This window comes from Acipenser ruthenus, chromosome 9, assembly GCF_902713425.1.
Source record: "Acipenser ruthenus chromosome 9, fAciRut3.2 maternal haplotype, whole genome shotgun sequence".
Classification (NCBI taxonomy): Eukaryota; Metazoa; Chordata; class Actinopteri; order Acipenseriformes; family Acipenseridae; genus Acipenser; species Acipenser ruthenus.
Genome location: NC_081197.1, coordinates 41,356,345 through 41,380,768, shown reverse-complemented (window position 1 = coordinate 41,380,768; position 24,424 = coordinate 41,356,345). Strand labels below are relative to the sequence as shown.

The following is a 24,424-nucleotide window of genomic DNA, read 5'->3' as shown; positions in this document are numbered from 1 at the left end:
ATGATGCAGTCACTATAATTATGTTAACACTTCCCCAAAAAATGTTTGAAACCATTCATGCTGTCTGAGATTTGTCCAATATGTTGTCGCAAATGTCTCGATGCCATATCCCAATTCAAGTCTCCTGGAGCTTTGTATTCTTGTTCCCATTGTAGGTATTCCTCAGAGAGTTGCTTTGTTTGTGAATAATCAGGAGAACAAGCATCAGTGAAAATGCCATCAGGCAAATCCATATGACCAGAGCGCCAATGAAAAGGAAACAGTGTTGAAAAAAATAAATAACAACTCCCCTGTGTTGAGTCTGGTGAAGCGGGGATCAGGTAGAAAATACAGTATCAGTTTGGGAAACGGCATAGTAACTTGCATGTGAAACAATCTGACTGTATTGTAACGCAGAGCATGAAAAAGATATGATCAAATTGAGTGGCATGTAATCAATAGTATTTTCTCAAGCTGATGCTCAATGAAGCAGTAGAGTGTTGTGTGAAACTTGTTTGTTTTGGTTGCTATGGTTTCTACAATATAATAGCCTGTTGGAGGTCATGACCCTAAGTTGGTTGGAAGAATGTTGGAGTTTAGTTTTTTTTTGTTTTGTTTTTGGTGCGGTGGGGATTTCCTTAACAGAAGAACTAGGAAATGTGCACTTCCCAAACCTCATGCTTTTCCCAAGATGTTTGATTTATGTGCTCTCTTGACAATTCATGATTTACTTTTATCCTTCTCCCTCCTGTTGCGCCCATGGATACCCCACAGTCACTATCTTGCTTACTGGTCTGAAGAGTAATCCCCTTTACCTCTGGAAGCTTCTTTTTCCAGTACTGCACCACTGTAACTAATACATACTGTCATTAATCTGTGCAGAACTTGCCGTCGTAGAGGCAGGAGGCTTTGAAGGGAGAGACAACTGTGTCAAAAAATGGTTAAGGTTAAATTGTTAAATCCATCGCTGTAGTTTTTGCTGTTCTTTTTTTTTCTTCTTGTTATTATTTTGACAACACCACAATTTTAATATTAACTTGATGGAAGGAAAGGAGGAATTTTTTTTAAAAGGAAAGAATTGGTGAATAATTTGTACTTTTGTATTTTATTTTTAATTTGCCTACATTGTGTCTTCTAAGAGAGCTGTTAATGTAAGATCAGCGTCTTCCATTATGACAAATTTTAACTGTACAATCCACTCATGTATTTGGACAAAATGACAAAATAACCACTGTCTATGCACTGGGTGTGGTCCCAGAGATAGTCACTGTCGCATTTCTGTATTTGTTTTTTTTTGTTTCGTAAAACAAACTACCATGTCTTGTGATAAACATTTGACTGTCAACATCTTTACCTGAATGTGTGTTTCTCAAGAGAGTATAGTATTCTAATAATGGTAGTACAACATTACAGCAGCGTGCAGTACATGTTTTTTTTTTTATTATTAGTTTGTATTATACGTTACGGTGTAGTTGTTGATTAGGATGAAGCAGTTGGTTCACATATATTTTAACTACGTTTATACATGTCGTCATTATCTCCGTTGTTATTTTTTGTAAAACATAATCCTACTAAGCAGTTCTACAGTACCAAGAAGCACGTGACAATATGTATGTATTCAAAGAAGTATATATGGTACGTCCACTGTATCCTTGCCATGGGGATGATAAGAACAGAAGTCATCCTGGGTACAAGAAAAGGGCACATGACCTTCAGCAGCATTTCTCCATTGTAGCGTCTAATTGTTTCTGAACAAATCTCTACAAACTCAACCAGTTGACTGTCCTACAGTTTCCCGATTTTGTGGGTGGGGGAATTAAAAAGTAAAGAAAGTTTGATTCCATCACAAGAACATCCTAATATTGTGGGAAAGATCAAGCTGCAATCTCAACAGATGGTGGCTAAAAGATGCACAAAACTTGGAGTTGGTCAGAAGCACAACCTGTATGATACAAGGGAGGAACAAAAGTGTGCTTAATCCACGATTCGAGTACAGCAAGGCAGCAGTGCTTTAGTTGAGCTCTTCAAGATTGCCGTGAAGGAAATAATCATGAACAACAGCAGTGTATAGTGAAAGATCATGGATATATTTTGACGAGGCACAAATACTAGTATTTTTCAATATAAGGTGATCCCACATGTATGGTCATCTCTATAGGCACTGCAGTATTTTGAGGAAGGCTGTATCAGAGTACCTACGTCAAGTACAAGTGTTAAGAGGGGCTTGTGTAGCCCCTCATTAAAGGAACAGGATGAATGTCTCAATGAGTGAACTCACAATGAGGGTGCCACAGCAAATCAATGGATAACCCAACACTATTATTATAATCACCACCAGTGAATTCACAGCGATTGCAAAGGAACAAAGGCAATCTGAAAGACAAGTCAAGGATGCTTTCAACACCTGCATGTCAGACATCTGCACTATACTACACTAGCAGCCTGCAATGATGAAAATAGACTGCACATCTCACACAGTCGAACCTGTAGTCCCACAAAAAAAACCGCATGTACACAAAGCAATGGGCTTTTACATGTGTGAAATGTATGTAAACTGAAAGAAAAGGACAGAATAGACCAGACTTAGCTGACAAGGATCCATTTGCTCCTATGAAGTAAAGAAGAAAAACAATACTTGAGAGTGTTTTGTGTTTTTGGCAATTGAAACAGCAGAGGAGAGTACAGGTGTATATATATATATATATATATATATAATATATATATATATATATATATATATATATTTACTTTATTTCAAAGGCATGTGATGAAAATGTAATGTCTAAGCTCATAACACACATCTTTTTGTGTGTTCTACTGTGCTCTCCAAGTGAATTTCTGTTGTCTGTAAAGTGTAAAGCAAACCATCAATTCAGGCAGTGATGTCATTGAAGTAAATTTGTTGTTGCTTTTGGCACTATTTACACCACCTCCATCAAACTGCAATACGCCCTTCTGAGAAGGAGCCTTTCGGATTTACATTATAGTGTTGGAATTCTCCTACACTGCCCATTTGGTACCTACTACCTCTGATGGCAGTGTGTGTTTGACATCAGCTTGAGGAGGCGATTACTAGCCTCAACTCTGAGCAGATGCTCCCACCAGCTCACAGAGCTGTGTAAGAAGGTGGATTATGAATGTTTTTTCCTGTTATCTTTATTAGCCTAAAGTCTTGGCGAAAATCCTATGGCACTGTGAAAGTCCTGTGAAACGTTTTTGTTTGTGTAAAACAAGGTGTCAAGAACACACGTCGTGTCTGGTTTATGCCTTCATGCTTGAATGCTCCTTTTGAAGTGTCTTTTTTTAAAATTCAAATAGAAAATTATATTTTTTCCACACTGGTACAATAATTATGATAGGAAGTGGTGCTTGTGGGCATAAAGAGGAGCTTTCAAAGCATTGCCATCTCCATGTGGTTTACTGGATAATCCTTTATCCACCATCTTCTGCTCTCATGCCACTGCTTTCTTGCCTGTGGCTACATTTCTATCTCTGCATCAATTAGCACAGTGATTAATACAACAAGCAAGCAGTTTAGAGGTAATGGCACACAATTAACATCTCATTCCACCATAAAGGGTATGCTAAATACCCTAGCCACTGCTTTTTCTGCCTGGAATTGAAATAAGTGTTTGTCCTAATTCATATGCTATCTAATGTGAAGTGGGCCTGCTTTGTACAGCTCTACACCATTAATCTAATTATAGCGAGCTGCAAATGAAGTACTGACTATCCAGAGAGGCTGAATAAAGTAGTGCTTTTGTCATTTAGCTTGACGCTGCCATGAAGCAGGATCACACTTCACGTGCCAGTGCTGGAAATAAAGTGCCGTCTGAATAATAGCAAAACCTGTTGCTACATTTTTTTTTTTTTTTCTAATTATGACCACATTGCAAACACAACTGGGCGCATCCTTAAATAGAGCTGTAGATGTGCTGTCATGTGGTTTGCAAGGAAAAAGTCCTTGGAGTGCTGTTGGATTAAATGATGCATCCTGATTGACAGCTACCTTGAGACTTCGCTGATGGAGCTGTCAAAGCATTATGCCAACAGGCTGCTCCAGTGACTGCAGATGTACTGAGCTCTGAGACTTGCACAGATTTGTTTTACATGTATGTATTTATTTTTCTTTCATATTCTCTTACCAAATAAAGGTTATTCAAGACCATGGAATACACGTAAATGTCAAGCTGCTAACTCATAGCGTATGCATACTATTACAAATCTGTTTGCACTGGCTTTCAAAATGAATACCATTAAAAATGTAAACTGTATTAATATACTGTGGATCAAATGATATAATTAAGTTAGGATTTGGCAAGTGTTTAATGCTTTAACTGATTGTTTTAAATCATGTAAAATTACAGTATTATTAATATAAGATGGAAACAGAAGTCAGCATGGATACATCTGTTTGCATTTTAACAAATTATATGGCAGGTTATCAGCAAGCTATTGACACAGTAAGAACAACTATCGTCGCTATGTGTTGACAAATCTAGTTTAATGCAAAAAGAAATTCTACACAAACGTTTTGACAAAGTTATCTCAGTGTATCTTTCTCGGGTTTCTTTTAGTAGTCTTATACTTCCATTGAGTGTTTTATAATATTTGATAAAGTAAATGACCATTCAAAATACAGAAAAGCCTGCTATACATGTCTTCCGGGATGAAAATATAGCAACACTCAAGTTGCATAGCATTTTATCCATTCCAGTTTTTACTGAAAGCTTACTTAGGTCACCCTAAGATTCAGTGACTTTCCTATAGCATTGTACAGCAAAATCTGAAACTGCTCATACCAATGTGCAAGAGTTTTTGTTTTTTTTTATAATTTTTTTTATCCTTGACTTTTAAAACATTTTACCGGAATTAATACTGTGAAAATGAATTTTACAGAACCTTACTATAATATATAACTGTTGGTAATCCAAATTAATTATTAAAAACAGAAGTCACTGCATTAAGGCGACTGCTGATTAACACAGGTGTCTGTTCAAAGTAGCACTGCTTCTCTCTGGGTAAGATATGCACTCCAAACACTGCAGAAAATGTGGCAGTGGTAGGGGTGGGGGTGGGGGTGTGTGGGTGACCACCCTCAGACCACATTTGGTCACCAGTGTTTTTTTTTTTTCTTTTTTTTTTTTTCTTTACTGTCTGGTTTCATCTGTGAACAAAAGCTAACTGTGTGCTGAACAAGATCAAGGACCGCCTTTTCCTCTGTGGAAAAGTGGAAAAATAAACATAATATTATGCGATACCTTCTGTTACTTTCAACCACACATCTGCATTATTAAAATATTCAGCTTAGACCCAGCTGTTGGGTAGAGTGTTTTGTTTTTTTCTCCCCCTCAGGAGTATCTTCTTATTCTTACATCCCCATGGGAGGGAGCTGTGCATCAGTGCCATAGTCTGCTAACCATATGATAAGCAGTAATATAAAAAAATAATAATAAGACTTAGCATGGACCATGTGAACCCCTTGTTTAAGATTCAAGACAATTCAGTCCCATTACACACTGGGAAGTTGAACAGGATTGTGTAAGTTAAAAAGTTACAGTACTACTAAATAAACATGCTTTTCAAAGTAGACAAACATTCTGAATTTTTCAGCATTGTATTTTGTGTTATAACACCACTATATGTACACAGTATATATAATATCTTAAGCACTGTAGTTAAGCACCTTCTGTTTATATACTTTGTGTGTATATACACTCAGTCCCTTGTATTGTGTGTGATTTGAAGCACAAGTAGGGATCAGGAAGTCATCAGTAAGGGGAAAACTATAACAGCAATAGAATAGACATGAGAACAAATCCATTAAAAGTATTTATTTATTTATGTAATTATGTGATTATTTTTTTGTTATTAATGTTGACAAATTGATTTTTAAAAAAACAAACAAAAAAAACTATTTAATCCTGAAAACCATTTATTTTTTTGTCACATGTTTTTGTTTGTTTTACTCAGATTTTGCTGAGTTTTTAAATGTTTCCTTCTATATTTATATTATAAATACCGTATTACTTTGAATTACCACCGCCCTCGAGTAAGCGCCGCACTCAGATATCAGATTTGTAATAGATGCCACCCTCGAATAAACACCGCTCTCAGTAATGAAACATCTAATTTTTTCCCCCTACCCCAGCTCAAATAAATGCAGCACTTAATGAAGAAACGCATAAAAAAACACAGTATGGCAAAACATTACAAATAGAAACACAATTAATTGAATAATCTTAAATAAAATCTATTTAAAATAATACAGTTACACACTGGAGCATACCGGTATTTTACTGTAAAGTTTATGGAACCCAAACAAAAAAAGAATAGCGTAGGTACACAGTACTGTGTACTGATACTGGTGTAGGAGTAAATACAGCAGCACTAAAGTAAATATATATATTTATGAATTAGCAAGAGAAGTAATACATTTTACTTTTAATGCAGGACCTGTTTGATTTATTATTTAAGTTTCTTGCATGCATTTCTGTTTTGGTTGTATGCACTGTATTTTGACTAATAAGAGACACTGGGGATAGCCACGGGATCAACTCATCTACCAAACTGAAGCCTCGTCTGGATCAGGAGACTGTGAGTGTTTAGTTGACTTGCTGGTTGAAGAGAAAGAAACGCAACTTATATTAAAGACTCTTAGAAACTGCTGTAAGACAAGAAAGGGAAAATAAACCGACAGTGTTGAATTGACATTTCTCTCTCGTTATTATTTCTCTCACCACGCTGCACTGGTAGTGGCCTCACCTAGTCAAACACCGATCTGATCTGCGAGCTCAACAGCTTTCAGTTTAAAGTTGCAGGACTTCTTCACCATCCTGATCAAGTTGTGTCCGTAGAAATAAACTTCAATATACGCTTACCTCAAATAATAAAAATTGCGCCTTTTGAAAACCATAGTACTTCTAATTACCATCGCCGTTGAATAAGCGCTGCAGCTGTTTTGAGCAATTTTAATTCAAATTAATACGGTACAATAATATTATAATTTTAATTTAGAATTTATAGTTTCTATACAAGTAATTAGGATTACAGACATTATTACAATAATATATATATATATATATATATATATATATATATATATATATATATATATATATATATATACACACACACACAGTATATATACACAGTATATATAGTCGTAGTCAAAAGTTTACATACCCCAATGGAAATTTATAATTTCTAGAAATTTCACGAAAACAAAGAATTTTAGGAAAAATCTTTTGTAGCAAAAATTTTGCTTTTGTGGATGAGGAAAAAAAGTTACAAGAAATAGAAGTGTACAATTATTTATTTCAGCCTTTTTTTTTTTTTTTTGCAAAACTCCAACTCTAATTTAAAAGTATTCATACCCTTTGATGATAGTATTGTCTACAATGTGCTAGACATTTCAATATGATAATGCAGAACATAATTCTAGAAAATAGAAAATGCTGGATTGTAGGAGAACATTCTTAGAGAGTATAAAAGGGTTAGGCATAGGATGATTGCTGTCATTATCAATAAGTCAATATGGGAAAAAGTAAAGAGCTATCTGAAGACCTTAGGCAGAAAATTATTTGTTGTCATAAAGCTGGAGAAGGATACAAGAAGATTTCCAAGCGTTTGAGTATCCCAATTTCAACTATTGTTTCTATTCTATTATCAGGAAGTTCAAGAAGGTTCTTAACAATCTGAGATTGACTGCCAAAGATATTCAAAGTGAATTTGCTGCAAGTGGGACTGGGGGTTTCCATTTCAACCGTAGGTCGAGTATTGCATTGTGAAGGTCTCAATGGTCGCAGGCCAAGGGAAAAGCCACTCTTAGGAAAACATCACAAGGACAATTGCTTAAAGTTTGCAAAACAGCATTTGAATGATCGATATGAGTTCTGGTCAAAGGAGTGATAAAACAAAAATCGAGCAATTTGGTCATGCTGATAGTCATTACTTTTGGTGAAAGTATGCTGTGGCATACAAAGAAAAGAAAACCATACCTATTGTCAAGCATGGAGGTGGTAATATCCTTCTGTGGGGCTGTTTTTCCTCTAATAGCACAGGAAAATTTGGGCCAGTGAATCATGTAGCTGCCTGAATGTACACATACTGTACTAGTTAATTAAATACTTTAAGTTAGCTTTCAACAACAATGCATTTTTACAATTAGTTCAAAATAAAAATGAATGATCCCAGCAATATCTGTATTGTTTAGTAACAATACATATGTTGAAGCAATATACAGTATGCAGATATGTGTTTGGTATTTGGCATGACCAGATTTACCACAATGTATAGATAGTTATCTTTTATATAATAGTATGCAATTAAATGTACAATATATGCAAGAACTGCCGTGTGAATATGTAGTAACACTATCATTTGTACATATTTAAGCTTAATGTGTATTTTTATCTAATTTAACGTTGCAAACATTTCAATTATTTATGAATAGTTCATCTTTGTACTTACTGTACATCTGTACATTAACTATATATTTTACTGGAAAATATGATGAAAATTGTCATACCCTGTACAAGCTTTTTGCAGAAGACTGGAGGATATATTTTGCCACTTCTCCCAACAAATCTGCTCGATACGTGGACTTTCTTCTAACTAACCTCTTCAACACGATTCAGAACTGAAGATAATGTGGTGTGTGGACCAAGACCCTTGATGTGTCCACTCCAGTGTTAAAACATGTCATTAACATGTACTGCATGCTACGATGTCTTCTACTACGTATTCTCATATAACCTAAAATATGATACATTGATCAAACAGGAGTCTGACTGCACCATCTACAAAGGCAGATTTCTTAATTTTTTTAAGGTACAATAGAATCCCAACAGGACAATGCCCTGTACAACTCTGTTCTAATTGGCTAGGCTTGCCCGCTAGTACAGTATTCCTATAGGCTATGTTAAATCGTCTTTTAATCCGATAAGGAACGATATTGCAGTATTCCAGCAGGGCCAGGCCTAGTAACGCTGCATTCTAATGTTGCTGTATCCTGTAGTGCAGTATTTCAATAAGGCTGTGTTTGTAAATGACGTATTCTAATTGTGCCAGTCCCGACTGTGCAGCTTTCCAGTTCACCCCACTCCAGCCTGCCTCCTGGTTATTTGTACCCCTCTAGGATAGCCGAAAAACATATTAACATTCTGCATGCACCATGATGTGGATAAAGTCATTTGTACTGTACTGTGCCTACTAATTTCAGTATTCAAATGGGGGATACATTATGGGAGCTAATTCAGAACACAATGGCTGCACAATGTAGTGTAATTATACATTCTTCCCTTCCTTCAGTGCTTAATGCTCTGCAATAAGTGTACAATTATCTTTGGTGGATATTCTGCACAAATAGCCTGTTTGTTGGATTGTCAGAGGAGTGTGCTCTTCAAGCATTTGCTTCTCCAGCTCGTGTTTCAGAAGTATTTAATACAAGCAGAAGGCTTTCATTTCCCTGAGAGATTTAATACTTATATTCTGATTGCAAAATATGTACTCCAGTGTAACAACATGCACAAGCTGGGCCTGCCGTATGAAAACTGCCACATCAATCTATTTTCTTCAAAGATGATGTTATTTTCCCAGGCAAATGAAAAAGGTACTTTGTAGTGGGTGTTTTGGATCTGCTTTTCATGAAACCATAGAGCTTTTACTGTGTTTTCACGTTCTGGGAAGGCTTGTGATAGTTTCCTTTGATTTAGAATTGTTTAACGATTCAGATTATTGATTTTTCAGTGGAACATTTCTGACATTTTTTTAAAAGCTTGAACATTTATTCTTACTGATACATAATTTGATGCAATAAAAAATGTAATTATTTGTTATGAAATAGCTTAAAATGGTGCGTTATTTGTAAAAATAAATAAATACATAATTCATTGTATCTATTAATGAACTACCCCACCACCTTCAGCATTTCACTTATAGCATACAAGGAGTAGGATTTTCAATTTGATCTTTGATATTTCTTAGCAAGGAGTGTTTGTGGCACAGTATGAATAATTCACTATATTTACCTGATCTTTTTCTGCCCTGTTATGTTTGTTTATGCTGTCTGACAAAAAAAAAAAAAACTAAAACAGACATCTATTGCCATCTGCTGGATTTCTAGGTTTACTGCACCGTGGCCAAATGCACTGTACAATTTTTCATTTAATTTTGTATTTTATTTTGTTTATTTATTAATCCTGGAGATATACATCTCATTTACAAGGGGGTCCTGGCAAGAAATAACATTTATAAAATCAATGGCAAAAATAGACAAATCATTCAAACAGGACCAAAAATGTTAAAACAATCATAAAAACAGTAATACAAAATAAAAACATAAAAACATAAGTTAAACAATTCCAATTAACATGATTGTGGTCACTAGTCAGTATTTACTAGAGGCTATTTTTATGTTCAAAGGCAATGAATTCCAAAGATGAGATGCTGGGTGTATGCATTGCTTGAATGTAGGAATTTTATTAAAAAAGTAGGTGCATCATTTGATCTTAGTCTCACTTACATTATTAATTGTATTTTGTTATTTATTTATTATAATCAGTATATGGTGGTGGTGGTGGTGGTGATTTATTATTATAATCACAGTAATACCGGTAATAAGATATTTCTAAGGTTAGGCAGAAGACCATATCTTGTTTTCTATAATTTTGTTTTGTGGCTTTTATCGTACAGTGTTCTGGGATATATAAATATAGGACGTTATGAAAGTGTAATTTCTATTGTATGATATGGTAATAATGATGGACGGACGTACATAAATAACTATCACACCGATAATCTCTGTCCTTTGAGGTGTAGCCCACTCCATATTGTACAGTATAGATTTCATTCCTAGGAATGTACCATGTAACAGTGCAGTATGAGAGTTAACATGCTTTATCCCAGCTGCAAGGAATTTTAATCTTGAAAAGAAAAAATTCCTGCTGTGAAATCTTAAAAAAAAAAAAAATGTAATATAGTATTTTCATGGAGTAAACCTTTTATTCAGTTAATATTTCATATATTATTTAAATGCATGTTCTTTGTTTTGTGTTGACAATAAAAAATACCAAAAAAATGTGTTTGTTTTGTTCAGTTTAAAGTCCGGGTGCTGAGCAGACTGGCAGCCGAGCTGAGCAGACACATGCCTGAGAAAGTGCCAGAGGACACCAGCAGCATCCTGAGATCACCAATGCCTGGCACTGTGGTGACTGTCTCTGTCAAACCCGGGGATGCGGTAAGAATTACTACTATTGCTGTCTGTACTGTTAGGTTCTCATAATGATGGGCATCAAACAAAGCTTTGACACTCTTTTTTATAAAATACATATATATAAAATTTGCCACTGTACGAAATTAATAAATTCACACAGCAGCCTGTTTTAATTTCTGACTTGATACAGCACTCCAGAGACAGGAAAGATAACTCTGTTAACTATGTTATATGAGCTATTTGTGTTTCGAAAAGACAAAACTTAAAAATAAAAGATGTATTCCCTGGCGTGTTTGATTTAATTGTATTCATGTGACAGTGATATTCTTTCTTGTGCAGAATTAAACTAAAACACATTACTATCTGCAGTTGGGAAAATAATCATGATTCAATTTCTGGCTATCAAATTAGTGTTTTAAACAAAACTGTCAGGGGGTATATCCTGTGCGTTTTTCAAGCGTTCTTTTATTCAGCTTCATCTATTATTGCTCACGCCTCAGTGTAGGCTGCCAGACTACTTCCAAGTTGTTCAAACAGCAGCAAAAGTACACAATTTCAAATGAGTGTCTGAATAATGTTCTTTATCGGTTGTAATAGCCCTGGCTGTTGAAAGAGATCCATTATAATTTCACGGCTGAGTTGCTGTGAAGGAAGAGTGCACTTTTTAAAAGGCAGTGTCAACTTTACTTGAATGTACCTGCATTCTGCTTTTCACTGTTTGAAACGTATGCTTAAATGAATGTTTAAAGACTAGGATAGCCTTTCACATGCTATTAAGGAAGATTATCAGTAAGCTGTGCTTGTTTTCAAAGGGGAATAGCAATTTGTCAATTTAAAGAATGGATGGCGGAATAGTAAAATGAAAGAATAGAGCAAGTTCCAGTTTAATTGGAAAAGCTTTTATTTAAACTAGCAATAGTTTTATTCTTTATTGTGTATGTCTATTTATGTATGTATGTGTGTGTGTGTGTGTGTGTATATATATATATATAATTATAAAATATCAGTAAAACACACTTAGGAGAACGGAAGTGATATTTGTAGGTATTTTTTATTTATTCACTTTTTTTATACAGTTATTTTTTTAATTTAATTTTTTTAAGAATATATGGTTATTTAGGCCCACATGTGATAGTAATAGACACACACAAGCAGAAAATGTACACATCCTAAAAATAAAGTATGATTTGATGTACTGCCAGGTAACTCAAATAGAAACTGCTTTAACATATTATTATATTTAAAAAGTCGATTTGAAAGTATTTGTCACAAAGTTATTTCATTTTACATATCAACAATTGGATACATGTATTTCTACACATATTTTTATTGCTTATACATTAGTGGTGTCTCTTTTTTGTATAAAGGCTTTTAGGGCTGAATTCTGAGGTTTTTATAAGTACTGTATTTGCAGGACGAGGTTTTGGATTTCATAATAAGAAAGGTGTTGTGGTTGTGGTGTAGATTGTAATACATATACAGTAAAAAACCCTTACTCCATGAGGAGTAGGCTGGGATGAAGTCCAAGTTGTTGTTTTTTTAAGTGTGTGCTCTTTCCTTCTGCAGCTGTTCGCTGTAGGCTTTGAGTAGCCGAACATTTGAACAGCATATTATGTGATCCTCTGACCTTAGGTTGTCAATTTTAATTGTGTGGCTTTAATTACAAAAACACATTTACCATGCTGAAAGGGACTAAAGTTAAATCCTTCCTCTCCAACACTAACCTCGTGAATTAAAATGGAAACGGTAGTATCAGCTATCTGGGTTAAATATGTGGTAGGCTGGTCTGGACTTAGATGGCGTGTTTTGCCTGTCCATCAGGGCTGGTTTGCCCAAGTTCAGCTGTTCACAAAGGGATAAATAACTTTTAACAAGCACTGCTCTGCTCTGTAGTAGCAACCACATTCTCTAGCATTTTATCTTCAGATTTGTTTAACACTTCTTTTAGTTTCCTACTGAAACAGCCCTTATAGTACCCCTTTTTCTAGTTAATAATTTAATGGTCCATGAAAATAATACAGCTGAGAAGTGGTGAAACTGAGACTTTCTTAATCCAGGCTTTTTTTTAAAATAAAAGAAAAGATTATAAAGCAGCCTTGCAGCCAGGGCAACAGAGTGTACATTTTCACATTTGAGCACTGTCTGTCACTGGACCCGATTGTTGTTGTTCTGTCTTTTTGTTTCACTTGAGAGTTTGAAAGACTTAATTATCCATATCCTTGTGTCCATAGCTTTTTTTTTCCTGACTGGAATGCTATTCTTTCTTAAAATATGATTGAATAAATAAATGCAGCACATAAATAAATAAACACGAGATATTCTCTCGCAAAAGCTATTACCCCATTCGTTCCTGCATTAAACTAAATGAATCGACTGTTGGCAGAGGGGAAATTGTTTTGGGGATTCAGTGCAATGGTGTACTATGAAAAATAGAAGAAGAAGAAATCTTTTTATATAAGAAAAATGACGTAGTTTGGAACGTGGTAATACTGCTTAATAGTTATTTTATTATTTAATTTTATTTAATTTTTTTTACCCCTTTAAATCGATTCAGATTGTAATCACTTTACTTCCCTGATCGAACCCTTGACTCTGATTTGGGGAAAAGATTAATTCTTCTTATTTTATTTTTAAATCATTAAAACTCTTAAGTATATCCACCATGGGGTTTTTGTCTTCTATGAACAAAAAGCACCCTTTTTGACACATATATATATATTATTTGCTAACAATATTGATTGAACTGTTCCATGTTTCTTATTTTAATACAAACAAGAACAAATATTCATGTTTTATTTAAAAAAACATCCAGGAGTGACACTCCCCTCAGTAAGGTGGGATGCAGATTTGAAAGTGTTAACCGCTTGGTTAACTATGCTTGCCATTCAATAGAGAAAAAAAAAATCTGATACGCCTTTTTTAATGTCATTTTGTTTGCATATCGAGCATGGAAGGTCGTTCAAGGTGGGGATGGAAAGCCTCTTAAAATGTATAAAAAAACCGTATCTGTTCTAAAGCAATGAGGACTTGTAAAGCAATGACTGTGGGTTAAATTAAAAAAAGAAGAAATGAAGAGGTTTTAGTGAAACTGCTTATATATTGTAGTCATTGACTATCCTAATGAATTTGTATTTTTAATTAATAATACTGTACAGTAACATTCTTCCCAAGACCCGTTCTGGATGGACATCATCTCACTCAGACCACTGTTATAATATATATACAGATTGTTTATACAGTGTAAAAGCAGTAATTAAATTATATAATCCTCTGCGCTTGCTCAACAAGTACATACCTTTAAGTTGATAAAAGTTTTATCCAGGTGAGTTTAATAAAAAAAAAAAAAAAAGAATATTAATGTTTCTGTGTAGCAAGCAGAATGAATATTATACTGGTCTACCATGGGTTATACTTTGTCCTTTTGGTGTTGGATATTTTGCATGTGCCTAACATACATGCCGTAGCGTTTTCTTTTTATGATGAATTGACTGCACTAAAGATACAAGCCCTCCATTTCCCCTCAAAGTACATAAGGGATGCCCAGTTACACCCTGCTACCTTTCACCAAGCGTGCACTGCAGCGAGGAAGTACTGCAGTTCATTGTGGCAGCGGCTACCTGCCTACTGAGCTGTTGTGTAGCGAGAGGAGCTCAATGCAACACCTGGTACCCTGGCGAGGGTCTGGCTTCTCTGAGAAATAACCAGGGCCAGCCAGTGACAATTGTGAGTTTGTGGTGTAGCAGTGATTGTCTTATTGCAACCGGCTCAGCTGAAGGCATTACAAGATGGCAGCAGTGTGGAGTAGTGGTTAGGGCTCTGGACTCTTGACCGGAGGGTCGTGGGTTCAATCCCAGGTGGGGGACACTGCTGCTTTACCCTTGAGCAAGGTACTTTACCTAGATTGCTCCAGTAAAAAAACAAACAAAAAAAAAACTGTATAAATGGGTAATTGTATGTAAAAATAATGTGTAAAAAAAATAATGTCATTGTACGTAAAAAATAATGTGATATCTTGTAACAACTGTAAGTCGTCCTGGATAAGGGCGTCTGCTAAGAAATAAATAATAATGTAAAACATGAATATTTTCTTTTTCACATCTAGCCTTTTAAGAAGTAGAAAACACAAAGTTTCATGCATTGTTAGAAATGTTCACTGTGTGCCTGGTACTAGGACTAAGAATGCAAGTGCTCTTTCATGAACAGATTTTAAATGAAAAACAACTGTGTACTAGGGTTGTTTATAGTTTAGGTTGAACGTTATTCTGTATTGTGTGCATGTGTGTAATAGACGTTTAAAAGTTAGCTTTACCATTGTCAAAAAGAAAACAGTGTGTCAAATATGTATGTTAACCCCAGTGTTCATAGAACAGTATAAGGATTTATATATATATGCTCACATTGTACGTATGTGTTTGTACACTGAAATACTGCATTAATTTGTAAGTCATAACACTTTATTGGAGGGCTTCTAATGATACGTTTTTTAACTGGTTACAAGTTTAATGTTTTATTTACAACATTAAAACATTTAAGAAATGACCCCCCCACCCCCACCCCCCCCCCCCCACCCCACTGTGGACCAGACTCCTCTCCCTCCTTTTGAGAAGCATCATGACTAATGCGATCTAAAGAAGTCTGAGGTACTGGCTTAGCGGTTCCTTTGTGTCTTCATTGAAACTCTTTCTAAACTAGTTATCCAACTCTACTTGTTTTTTCCCCCACTTTTCTACTTTTCTTTATATTTAGTGCTCATTAGAGGTGTCTAATTGACAGCACTGAATAATACAATACAACAGACTGAAACAGCAAAAGCCCAAGTGTTCCTTTGTGCCTGAACAGTCTTGAGGAAACCTGTGTCCCAGTTATTCAACTTTTTCTTTTTTCTTGCATATAATGGTGGTGAAAAGGGCCACAGTGACAGCAATGGCAACCTGGGTCAGTGTTTATAATCAGAGCAGGTAGCCACAGGGCATGCATCCCACCACACTGCTACCACCCAGAGGTGACCCACTCTGCTCTGGAGAAAGGGAGAGAGGGAGCAGTAAAGCTGAAGCCACTCAAATTCAGTCTCATGGAAATAGCTCTTAAGCACCAACAGACTGAAGTGTCCTAAAGGTCACATTCTCACTAATTCACCTGAGCTGTAATCTAGGTGGTTTATTACCAAAAATTACAACCCAAACATGTAAAATGTAAATTAAATTTAAAAAGTAAAGTCGCCACTTACACCGAAGGAAGGACTTTTGAGGGTTTGTATAATTGAATAAACAGTATGAGCTCTCAAACTCTGCTATCACTTTTACCTTGATTAACACAGCAAAAACACAACCAAAACATGGTGATACAGTGTAAATGTATACATCATTCTAAATCATTCTTGTTCGCTTTTAACAAAATAGAAAGGGACTGACCAGGCAATGATAACCATTAATTCATTCTGTGTTGTTGTTATTAAAGAAATAAACTACATTTCATTGGAAGCATCATTATCATTTAAATTATATAAAGTATACAGAGATTGTTTTATTGATTCAGAGATGCAGATAATAGAGAAACAAAGGTTTGGAACAGGGACTTTATTCCGTAATAAGGGCAAAGGATTAGCCAAGAGATCTTTGGGTTTTATCCCGGCTACTGTCAGACAGATTGCATTTAAAAGTGGCTTGCTCTATTGAAAAATGTGTCCCCATTAGTTACGGTAAGGAGAGGTATTGTTTGACTCTTTGTTGTATCATGTATTTTGTTGTTTTGTTTGTTTGTTGTCTCATCAGCCTGTGTAACTCTCAGGGATTGTGTTACACTCTGCTAGAATCAAGATGTTACATCTTGGTGGAGCTGGTGAAGCCAAATAAGTTACACAAATAAAATACAGTACATACGATGTAGACTGAAATACAAGCATAGCACTGTATGCTCCTCAATAACACGAAACAAATCCTGAAACATATTTCTTGCTGTGGGTTAATTTTTGTTTGGAAAAACAATTCCAGAAAATAAACAGTAACTTTAGATGTACAGGCTCGACAGCCCCAACGGGAGATATCAAGTATTGCAGTGCTAATTTATACAGTGTTAAACTGTCATTTTTCATATTTGTTTTTAACAGAATCTCAAACCCTATTAAAAAAACAGAGACATGTTAGTGAGAGGCTTGTCTCATTGCAGCTTTGATGAAGTGACAGAAAACATGAAAATGTTAATTTACAAGCTGGTTAAGGTTAAGGTTTGTTTGAGGTAAACTACCTGGCATTTTACCTCTGTTTAATTTCTCTTTAAATCTACCTTTTACCAGATTGAGACTGAAGTGCATTTAAATATTGTAAGGGCATTTATTTATTTTATTTATTTATTTTTGTATTTATATTTCTAACAACTAAACCAAATGCTGAGATCTTAATTTCCTTAAATGGTTTGAAATACAAACACCCATAAACATGAGTATTATGGTAAAAATATTTTTCGTGTGAATAAAAATAGACATTGAAATGAACTTGGAACCAGGTTTGTGCCTAATTGCTTAGTTAATGTATTTTATTAAGGCAAATTTCACCCAGGTTTATTAAACCTGGAGAAAAGGGAGAATAAAAAGCCTAATTAAAGCATTTTCACTTTGTAGAGCAATCAGCAGGGTTCAGAATGATTCTCCTTCTTGGGTAGCTACACTGTGGCAGAAGGTGATACTGTGGTGGACCTCTGTCACCCCTCAGAGCCTTCTGTTAAATTTGGCAGAAAAACACTGGACCAAAGAAAGAACAAAGGAAGGACTTTGCCATAGAAATAAATAAAGATTCCCAAAGAATGACTTAATTTGTTCTAATCTACAGAACGATTTGGTGCTTACTCTAGCAATGAAACATTTGAACAGGCAGGAAACGGTTTTCCTTTAATTGCCTAAATCATTCGGAAGTTCTTCATGTGCTGCCTCTATGCAGCAGATGCTGTGCATTAATTGGCCTGTGCAGGCCTGACCCAGGGTTCCTTACAGAGGGTTTAAATAGCTTATTTATTATGTGGTATAACCTGGCGCACATGATGTGAGCTTGCAAGTGTTGTGTTTCACGGTCTGCAGTTTCTCATGTCATGTGGGCTTCGAAACCTGTGTTTCTCGTGTAATGTACTAGCAGCAGGTAAGCTCTAAATACCATCCATCAGGCCCTAATTTTTTTTCATCTGGATACTCCAATGACTGATGAACCTGTCTTTTGTATGAATGTTTAGCATTGTGGAAAGCCATATGCCACTGGCACCGTTTCCTATGCAGCCTTCACTGGAGCATAAATAAATAAATAAATAAAAACACCACCACCTCTTGGCGCATAGTGTTCCCTTTGTGCCTGGCGTTTATAGGAATAGATCACTATTTACTGTACAAGAATACCTCACTCATTGCAATCGAAACACAAAGCTTATTCCTTTCTGCTCGGGAAGGTAGATATTTTACAGTAACAGTACTTGCTAAGGGAGCGCGGATGTATTTATCCATCTGTTCCAAGCAGCCAACAGCCCAGTGAAGTGCCCACCCCCTTGTGGGAAGACCACAGCTGTTACTGTAACCCTTGTCCAGTAACTGTATCACCCTATTTTGCCTCTTCAAAGGATGAAATTAAGAAGTTGGGCACTGTGCAGTCAGGCTTTGCATCTGCAATTTCAGACCTTTAAGTCATTGTTCATGCTTAGAAATGAATAATGGGCACATTAACTGGTGCCGGCTAATAAATTCCCATTTCAATGCAACATACCTTCTGTAAAATCATGCTCAATTCGGTTTGTTTATATGAAACAGGTCAGAGGAGTCTGTTTGTTTTGTTTGTTTTCCTCCATCCAAAGGACAAGGACTGACGTGAAGATATTCCAGTTATTGTTACATTCCATCTGCAATGAACATTATATATATATATATATATATATATATATATATATATATATATATATATATATATATATATATATATATAATAATATGCACTTGACAAATTTGGTGTGTAAATATGTTTGAATGTTCAAGACTTTGTGGACTGAGATTGTTATGTTCATAATAAAAAATAAAAAAGACTGGCTTTTGTGTGGAAAGATCTGTCTTATAATTGTATGCAGAGGGATACTTTGATGTCATTAGAATTGCACAGCATCAACCCCCTTAAAGATTTTAAGAAAAACATATTGTCAAGGGAATGCATTCACTCTGAAAATAAATGGGCTTTGATAGATTTCCATATTATTTATAACTTGATTTAATTGCATTTCGAAGACTTGCCAGTAAAACTGAAAAATTGGCAGCGTATATCCATGGTAATCATTTTGCTGACCATGGCAAGCAGCTGGCTTTGCTGGATTTTTATTTCCCATCACTCACAATTAATCATCGGTTGAAGATGTTTGAAAGTCTGCACAATGTGGCAAAATAGCGTGTGACAGTCAGGCCTCCTTAAAATGCCAAGATCTGTGGATTAAATGGGCCAAGTTTTCCTTCAAGCTAACTCGTTTTGGTGTCAAGCAAGCTGCTGCCTAATGAGTGCCAGTTTGATAATCAGATGCGAATGTGAACCCTGACCCCATGTCAAAGGAGAGGATGCAGTAAGCTAGATGAAAGATACTGATTTTAAATTTTCAAAATTTACATCAATTAGATTCTGGGTGGAGAAGTACATCACAGCAGATTTAGTGTTATCAAAGAGACTTAAAGGGCTTATAACCATTTTATAAGACTAACGCTGAAGACATCTTGTCATAATAATTAAGTGTTTATCAGGTGACTTATGAAACCATTAGTAAAATAGGATCCAGTGGTTCATTGTGCAATACAACAAAAATGTGTAACTGATGCAAATCAAGTAACAGTATTTGCTTTGTTCAGTTCAAGTAACCAGTATCTCAAATGGTCTGAGGTGCAGAAAATTATTAAAATGTAGTCAGCTGTTAAACTTTAAGGGGAGGTATTATTATAGTGTCTGTTTAAAATTCATAGGACTTTTAAATTACTACTTAGTAAGCTTCCAAATTGGATGGAAATTAAACTGGCCTCTAAGGTGCCTTTTTATTCAGATTCATGTAGCTTGTTAATTTGTTTAATGTACAGCAGTGTAGGTTGTCCCCATTTCCCACTGTGGTCAAGTTCAAGATGGAGTATGGATTACAAGCTGTATTATTCATTGCTGGAACTTAAAACCAATGTAGTGTGAAGTCCCAGTGAAAAGCATTTTATTCTTTAGATTAGTATTACAGTAATGTTCAAGACACAAGTGGTGTTTGGGCCATCTCCCAAAGGCACATTCCATTTAATATAATGTTAAGGTGTTGAATTACAGAGAACTTTTGTAAAAACCATTAATAATTCTTGAACCTTTTGATTGTTTGCTTATACTGCAGGTGGCAGAGGGACAAGAAATCTGTGTGATTGAAGCAATGAAAATGCAGAATAGCATGACTGCTGCCAAAGCTGCCAAGGTATTTCTTATGGGTGTGCTAATGGTATTTTAACATGGAAGAATTCTGATTTATACAATGTACACAATGTAATTATGTATTTAGTTACTACAACCAAGTAGCTTCTGGTCACTTGCACACATAGAGTACATTATTTCTAATTACGTGATTTTATATTATAGTAGGACTAATGAAAAAATGTAAACTTAATTTAACCAATATTGATGAACAAGTTATGACTGAGTTGTTAAATGATGATGATATAAGTAGATAAAGGTTTGGGAATAGTGATAATGAACACAGATGACTATATGAAATCTGTAGAATGTGAATTAAATAATACGGATACATATGAAGAAGTTAAAAGCAATAAGATGAATAAATTGGTAAAAGAGGTTACAGAAATTGCATTAAGACTATACAAGAAAAGGAATTACATCAAAAGAATTAAAAAAAATACATGCAGCCACATAATGCAAGAACAGGCCTAACAAGTGGAAATCCTAAAATGCACAAAGAAAATCACCCTATGCAAATGACAGTCAGCACGATTGATAACACTATGTAACACAATTTCTGTTCCTGGGTAGTAAGTGTTATTTCCTAATTGCTTATGCCTCAAAAGTATAGAAAATGGCTATTATTCCCCACAAACTTTGCTTTTGTGACCAGGACAGTGATATTTTGAAATGTACCTATTTCCAATGAGAAAACGGGCGAATTTGTGTCTTTTCGTTCACATAAAGTCAGAAAAAAACAACATATGAATCCAAATTAACATGTATTTATACTAAAGTAATACAAAAATGACTACAAAAGATTAGTAGTGAGTAGTTTTTCGAGATTTACGATTATACTGTAAATCACTTTCACGAATCAGCCCCCAAATGTAGTCTCCCATCATGTTCTCGTTATACTGTCCTTGGTAGCAGCGTTCAAACTCCAGTATATCCTGGTGGAAGCGCTCGCCTTGCTCCTCCGAGTACGCTCCCATGTTCTCCTTGAATTGATCAAGATGAGCATCAAGGATATGGACTTTGAGGGACATCCTACAGCCCATTGTGCCGTAGTTCTTCACCAGAGTCTCAACCAGCTCCACATAGTTTTCGGCCTTGTGATTGCCCAGGAAGCCTCGAACCACTGCGACAAAGCTGTTCCAAGCCGCTTTTTCCTTACTAGTGAGCTTCTTGGGGAATTCATTACACTCCAGGATCTTCTTTATCTGTGGTCCGACGAAGACACCGGCATTGACCTTTGCCTCAGACAGCTTAGGGAAGAAGTCTTGAAGGTACTTGAAGGCTGCCGACTCCTTATCTAGAGCTCTGACAAATTGTTTCATAAGGCCCAATTTGATGTGCAGTGGTGGCATCAGCACCTTCCGGGGGTCCACCAGTGGCTCCCACTTGACGTTGTACCTCCCCACAGAGAACTCGGTCCGCTGTGGCCAGTCCCGCCTGTGGTAGTGCGCCTTGGTGTCCCTGCTGTCCCAAAGGCAAAGATAGCAGGGAAACTTGGTAAAACCGCCTTGGAGACCCATCAGGAATGCCACCATTTTGAAGTCTCCTATGACCTTGATGTCATCTTAGAAAAATGCAGATATGTATCCATTTAGGCAGCTGGAACTAAACTGAACTGGTGGGCTTAAGGCCCCTGTATTTATACTACTATTTATATTACTGGAAAGTTCTAGAAGTTACTCCAAGTTTACTCGGCACTGAATCTATCTGGAATGTTCTGGAAAATAGGTAAATTTCAAAATATCACTGTCCTAGTCACAAAAGCAAAGTTTGTGGGGAATAATAGCCATTTTCTATACTTTTGAGGCATAAGCAATTAGGAAATAACACTTACTACAAAGGAACCAAAAAAAAAAAAATTGTTACACGGTGTAATCCAACACACATAATAGCTGAAATAGCAGAAAAACAACTTAGGTCACACGTTGAGAAATTACCAAGCTATGTTAAGGATACAACACCATTTTTAAAAAGACCCGAATCACTAAAGCACAACCTTCCAGAGAATACAATTTTATTTTCAATGGATGTAAAATCCTTGTACCCAAGTGTCCCTCGTAAAGAAACTTTAGAAGCTTGTCAAAAAGCACCAGATAATAAACTAGATAAATCAATACCAACAGCAGAAGTGCTGAACATGATCAACGTAGCTTTAGAAGATTTTACATTTGTTGATAAGAATTACAAACAAAACGATGATACAGCAATTGGATCTAAATTAGGAATGCGTTTTGCCAGTACATACATGGGGAAATGGGAAGAACAATTACTTAGAAAATCGGAAAGAGAACCTTTAGAATGCATTCGGTTTGTAGATGATATTTTTGGGGTTTGGACACATGGAGAAGAAACTCTTTTCCAGTTTCATAAAATGGCAAATGAAATACACAGTAATATTAAGGTGGACCTTCAATGGACAAGAAAATAAATAGAAATTTTAGATACCGTAGTAAAACTTGAAGGTTCAATTGAGACTGACCTCTTCTGTAAACCAACTGACATGCACCAGTATTTACACATGTCCTCTGCACTCGATACACACTAAAAGGGCAATCCCAAAGGGTCTAGGAATAAGAATACGAAGAATATGCTCAAAAGAAAGTGACTATGTAAAACAAGGAAATGTATAAAAACAAATCTTAAAAAAAGAGGATACAAAGAAAGAATTATAGAGACAGAGTTAAGAAAAGTGGATAAACTAAAAAGAGATGATCTACTAGATTATAAAAATAGAGATAAAAAGGTCAAAAGAGTCCCATTAGTAATGACTTACTCTAAACTTTTGCCCAATATTTCTAAGATAGTTTGGAAACACTTGCGGATTCTACATAATTCAGAAAAATTAAAAAAAAAAGTATTTCTTAAGGCCCCAGTTGTAGCATTCAAAAGAGAAGCTAATTTAGGTGATATTTTAGTTTACAGTAAACATAAAAGAATAATTGACAAAATAGGTTCTACAAATACTTGCACTAGTACATGTAAATTGTATAAATACATGGACAAAAGCAAAAATATCATTAAACATAAGAACAACAAGTATACACTAAAAACGAATGCCCACTGTAAAAATAGCACTCAACAGAAAACAATGAACTAATTAACTCCAATAAAAATATAATATTTAAATAAATAAATAAACAAAATTCATTCAAAGGTTGTGCATGCTGTTATGCTAAATGTTAGGCCAAATCAAGGCTGATCCTTAGAGCCAGCATTGCATGGTAATATAAATATAAGTTCATCTAAAATAATGTTAATTAGAATTAATACAGATTTAAAGACAGGAGTAAAAATGATGTCACAATATATAGAACACCATTACGTCATGTAAGAATAAATCATGGATTTGAATATAAACAATAACAAGTAGTCAAAAACCTATAAATACCTCCAATGTTTTAATTCAAACACATGCTCCCTTGAGAAAGATATGGGCAGCTAGCTCTTTGAGATATAGTTAAGTTTAAGTGATGAAAAAATTGTTTCGGGCAAAAGCCCTTCAGCTGTGTAGAAAGAAAAGTAACACAGTGCAGTAAACTTGTCCTGCGATCCGTTAAAGTCCTAAAATAAAAGATTTTTTTTATTTTTTTTTATTCATTCATTTTATATATATATATATATATATATATATATATATATATATATATATATATGCGCAGAGCTTGTGCCTACTGATACATTTTCTCTTCATTTTTACAGGTGAAAAGTGTGCATTGCAAAGCTGGAGAAACTGTAGGAGAAGGCGATGTACTTGTTGAATTGGAATAAATATATGCATTTTCAAACAATA

At 35.3% G+C, this 24,424-nt stretch overlaps 1 protein-coding gene across 1 annotated transcript in view; it reads left to right on the top strand.

Moving 5' to 3' along the window:
- The window catches only part of LOC117406085 (propionyl-CoA carboxylase alpha chain, mitochondrial-like), a 165,846-nt gene extending 141,422 nt beyond the window's left edge, over positions 1-24,424 (top strand). Inside the window, exons 22-24 of the mRNA XM_034009842.3 lie at positions 11,078-11,218; positions 20,561-20,638; positions 24,334-24,424. Coding sequence (XP_033865733.1) covers positions 11,078-11,218; positions 20,561-20,638; positions 24,334-24,402 — 288 coding nt within the window. The 3' untranslated portion in view covers positions 24,403-24,424. The remainder of the gene's footprint in view (positions 1-11,077; positions 11,219-20,560; positions 20,639-24,333) is intronic.